Source organism: Myodes glareolus, chromosome 19 (assembly GCF_982192425.1).
Source record: "Myodes glareolus chromosome 19, mMyoGla1.1, whole genome shotgun sequence".
Classification (NCBI taxonomy): Eukaryota; Metazoa; Chordata; class Mammalia; order Rodentia; family Cricetidae; genus Myodes; species Myodes glareolus.
In genome coordinates, this window is record NC_142044.1 from 35,372,300 (window position 1) to 35,376,856 (window position 4,557).

The window sequence follows — 4,557 nt, forward strand, 5'->3', positions numbered from 1 at the left end:
GGGGGGTGGGGTGGGAAATCACGTCTGTTGAGGAAACATACAGCAACCTTTTCTCATTGTTCCCTAACCGTCTAGCAACTGCCTACATGGCATTCACAAAGCACTTATCCAAGGTAACGAGAAGACAGGCATTGTCTGAGGAGAAAGTGCCTAGGCTCTATGCAACTGTCACCTGTATTTAAAAGACTTAAGCATTTCAATGTGCAGTTTCAGTCTATGTGGGGATCTTAGAACAGACCCCCAAAGATCCTGAGGGACAGCTCTATTTTGTGCTATTTGGGCCAGGGTACAGTATGATAAAGACAACACTGAAACCTAACATGATCCAACCTACAAAACCCTGCGCATTTAGTTCCTCCAGTTAAATTTAATGCCAATTTAGGAGTTTTGTCCTCTCTGGGCCGCATCAACTTTACTTTCTGTTTTACTTCACAACTTATCTAGGCTGAAGCCCACGGGCTCATGGTTCCATCCGTCCTGGCCCACGGCTTCCTGCTATTCTTGGACATTGCCCTACGGATTACCACTTGCTTGTATGTTCCTAACAGCCTTCATTCTACAAAATCTTCCTATTCCTTCAGACACGGTCCATCTTCAACAAGGTCTTGTGTGGCTGGGCTGGCCTCGAACGCTTGGTGACCCTCTTGGTTTTGTGGTGGGATTCTAGGACGCTCAAGGACCATCTAGTGCAGCCACCTCTTTAACAGGCTAATCCCTACGGACCTCGAGGCACGGGCAGAGACCACTTCTCCCTACTCCGCTGGCCAAACCGTTGCTCCTTCCTGCTCCGGCCACCGTCCCTTTGACTACCAGTGTGGCACATGCTTGCTGGAGACCTCCAGAACGAGGCCTCAGACCACATTTCTCTTTCTCTGGTTTTTGAAGGGGCCGGTCTGTTCAAGGGGATTCCCGAACGCAGTCGGAGGCCCGGAAACGCTTCTTCCGGTCGGCAGCCGCGGCGTTTCCGAGGGGATTTTCCTGGGTGCCGTCACCCAAGCTTTCGGGCCACCGCGCGCCACGGCGTCTGCGCAGGCGCGAACGCGCGGGGCATCACGGGCCGCCCGGACGCAGAAGATGGCGGACGCGGCCGTGGGTAAGGACAAGTGCGGGGAACAGCGGCTCGTGTCGCTGCCCCTGTCCCGCATCCGAGTCATCATGAAGAGCTCTCCTGAGGTGTCCAGCATCAACCAGGAGGCGCTGGTGCTCACGGCCAAGGCCACGGTGAGCGGCCGGCGGGGCGGCGTGATGGGCGGGTGCGGGCACTAACCGCCCCCGGGCTCCGCACACGCCCGGCCTGACGGCTGCCCTGCGGGGACCGCGCGCCCCAGCCTCCTTCTCGCGCCTGCGCCCTCCGACCCCCCCCCCCCCCATTGTGGTCTCAGTCCCGCCCACCCGCGCCGCTCATCCGCTAGGCTGCTTCCGCTCTGCGTGTTCACTTCGCTCCCAGCGTTCCTCGCGTCCCGCCCCAGCGCGTCATTCCCGCCGTGCCTCGCGCGCGCGCTTCCGGTCTCCTGTGTGCGGCTGCGCGGGTTCTGCCTCGGGTTTTTGTCGCGGACTTCGGCGGTGGTGATGAGGGCTCTCGAAGCTTCCCGGGTGGCCCGCTTGGCTGTCTCCGGATCTCCAGGCCTCCGCACGCTGTTAGGGTGTGTGTCGACAGCAGTTGGTCGCAAGTTCGACTCCATAGACAAGTGTTAACCGCACAGCCCCCTTTCAACACCGATCACTTTGCATTTTTGTTTTATATTTTGAGACAGGTCGCAATATGTTTCTCTATCCTGGAACTGTGTAGACCAGGATTACCTCAAACTCGAAATAGATCCACTTGCCTCAGCCTCTCGAGTGCTGGGATTTAAGGCGGGCACCACCAAGCCCTGCTTATTTGGTTTTGGCCACGTGTGATTCTACAGCAGCCTTCCCAAACCCTTCTGAGTGCTGGGATTGAAAAATAACTACCTCTAGATTGTTTTCCAGCTTATACTTCTAATTGAAAGTGTAGTATTTTTACAATGCTTTGAACCAGGAGCAGTGTGGGTGCAAATCTTGTCATTTTGCACAGAGTGTTAAGTACAGCCTGGCAAAGTACCTTGGACAGGTCTGGGAGCGCCAAATAGCAGTCTTAGGATGACAAGCCCCTTTTAGACAATGGTATACTATTTACAGAACACATCTATTTTTAAATCAAGATCATGGAGGAACTACATGTTTCTGTGTGGTCCTGAGACTCAAAGCTTCTGTTCAGATCCATTCTAGCATTAAGAATCTAAGAACTATGCAGACACTGTTCTCGTCCCTTCCTAGCAGGACCTTGGGAAGGGCTCAGTTCACCTTTTTTCTGAGTCTTAGGATCTTGTCAGCCCCCCCCCCCCCCCAGAGTACATCGGCAAATTGAGATGTCACTTTTCAGCTTGAGGTTGTTGGTTTTTACTATAGTTATGCGTGAATGACTTTCCACAAGGGATTCAAGTAGGCTGAAAATGTGTTTCCGAGATATAGATACGTGCCAGTTCACATCTGTAATCCAGTCATTTGAGAGACTGAGGCAGGATCATCTCCAGGAATTCAAGGCTAGTCTGGATTAGAGTGAGACTTTGTCTCAATAAACTGTAAACTAAATAAAGTCATTGGCAGGCAGAATTTTTGAATGTTCGCTCCGTTTATTGTAGTGGCTGGGGACACTCTACCCTACCCCCACCACCGGTTTCAGATAGCAGCTCCTGTAGCTCAGACTGGCCCGACTGGAACTTGTGCTGTTTCCGTAGCTGCCCTTGATTTCCTGTGCCTCCTGCCTCCACCTCCAGAGTGCTGGCATGATACGTGTGCACCACAGCACTCCCCTGCAACCAGAGCCATTAGTCATGATCACTTGTAAGTATTGTCCATGTTGCACACCTAAGCTCAGCTCGAAAATGCCTGCTGCCTCCTGCTCTACCCAGGCATGCTTCCTTTCTTGACCTCATGTTTCTTTCTCCTGTAAACTGATTTCCTGTAGTTTGAGGAAACCAAGATAATCAGAAGTATTAATGGAATTTTAAGCTTAGAAAGTCTGTGGCGAGTTTTCAAAGTTGACCTTTCATTTGATTTTTTTGTTGGTTTAGGAGCTCTTTGTTCAGTATCTAGCCACCTGTTCCTACAGACATGGCAGTGGTAAAGCCAAGAAAGCACTGACATACAGTGACCTAGCCAGCACTGCAGAGGACTCGGAGACCCTTCAGTTTCTCGCAGGTACCTAGTATTTGGGACTTTCTGGTTTAAAAAACAAAAACAAACAAAACGCATAGTGAGTTTTTTTTTTTTTGTCCTGTTAATGTTCCACTCTATCAGTTTATCCTGACCTAGCATAGGAAGGTGTTTCTGGCCTGCCCTGTTTGAGCCCACCATGAACTGTAGAAGTTGACAGTGTATACAAGATGCTTGGCTGACTAGCAGTCTCGCTCAGAGCTGTGTACTTTGTCCTGTTCCCTCACACACCAACAACAACTGGTACATGCAGCCATGGATCAGGCCATGGATAGTGCCTTCAGTCTGGCCCAGGGGCCAGTCCATCCTTCCTCAGCTTGCTTGGACAGGGTGGGTCACAAAATCAGGTCAGAGAAACACATTCCAGCTGTGGAATGCGAACAGGTCTATTAGCATGCACCAGAAAACAACCCCAGTTTCTGTGATTCTTTAATGGAAGTGTACCTGGACTTCATCTCCTTTAGAAGGTATTCTAAGTTGGAACTAGTACATTTTGAAATTGTTGTATTCATAGTTCACCATAAGCAATTGCTGACATGTTTCTTCTTTTTTAAAGACATATTACCAAAGAAGATTTTAGCTAGTAAGTACCTGAAAATGCTCAAAGAGAAGCGGGAAGAAGAGGAGGAAGATGATGGTGAGGAAAGTGACACTGGTGAAGTGCTGGCTTAAGCCGTCAAGAAGTGCTCAGTGAGGCCCGTGAGCAGCTCAAGGACAGACTCACAGCTGGGAAGTGACGGCCACTCACAGACTTGGAGCTTGTATTCCCTCTTGCAGTGGGAAGGACTGGAGCCGTCTCCCCTCCTAGCAGGAAAGAGCCCTGGGCAGATGGCACTGCTGTGGCTTTGGGTACAGCAGCACATACCCCTGAGCTTCATGTTGAACTTGCAGGAGGACCTGGAAGCTCCATGTCAGCTGTCCAATCACAGGGACACCCGTTCTCACAAATGGCTACACTTGTAGCTCATGTACATTGTGCTACCTTTGAATTTTTTGTATTTTTTAAAAAATGGACTATGCATTTTTATTGTACAGAATTTGCTTTTCCTTTTCCATTAAAGGTCTGTATGTATTTTACAGTAACATGCTTTATTGGAGTGGACTTAGGTTCTTTTTCTGATGTCTTACTGATAATTTTGTGAAATTTCAGAGTTAGCATTTCTGGCTGGAGATATGAACTGGAGAGTTCATGCTTAGCAGGCATAGGGCCATTGGACTCTGGGCACCAAAACAAACAGCAGCAACCTGCACGTAGCTGCCCGATTCCCAGGAGAGCCCAGCTCATCATCAATCACATGCAACTGAAGAAAGTCTGTTTGC

General features: G+C 50.1%; 1 protein-coding gene across 1 annotated transcript; it reads left to right on the forward strand.

Annotated features, from left to right (window-relative positions):
- Positions 1-1,039: 1,039 nt before the first annotated feature.
- Positions 1,040-4,320, forward strand: Chrac1 (chromatin accessibility complex subunit 1). Its single transcript, XM_048457165.3, has 3 exons — positions 1,040-1,221; positions 3,096-3,222; positions 3,794-4,320. Exons 1-3 carry the CDS (start codon positions 1,075-1,077, stop codon positions 3,907-3,909), a joined length of 390 nt encoding a protein of 129 aa, XP_048313122.1. The 5' UTR covers positions 1,040-1,074; the 3' UTR covers positions 3,910-4,320.
- The last annotated feature ends 237 nt before the right edge of the window (positions 4,321-4,557 follow it).

Bases quoted from the DNA above. Each gene is read 5' to 3' on its own strand.
- Chrac1 (XM_048457165.3), top strand. From the start codon at position 1,075: ATGGCGGACGCGGCCGTGGGTAAGGACAAGTGCGGGGAACAGCGGCTC. The intron at 1,222-3,095 runs GTGAGCGGCCGG...TTGTTGGTTTAG, and splicing joins TGCTCACGGCCAAGGCCACG to GAGCTCTTTGTTCAGTATCT. The intron at 3,223-3,793 runs GTACCTAGTATT...TCTTTTTTAAAG, and splicing joins GACCCTTCAGTTTCTCGCAG to ACATATTACCAAAGAAGATT.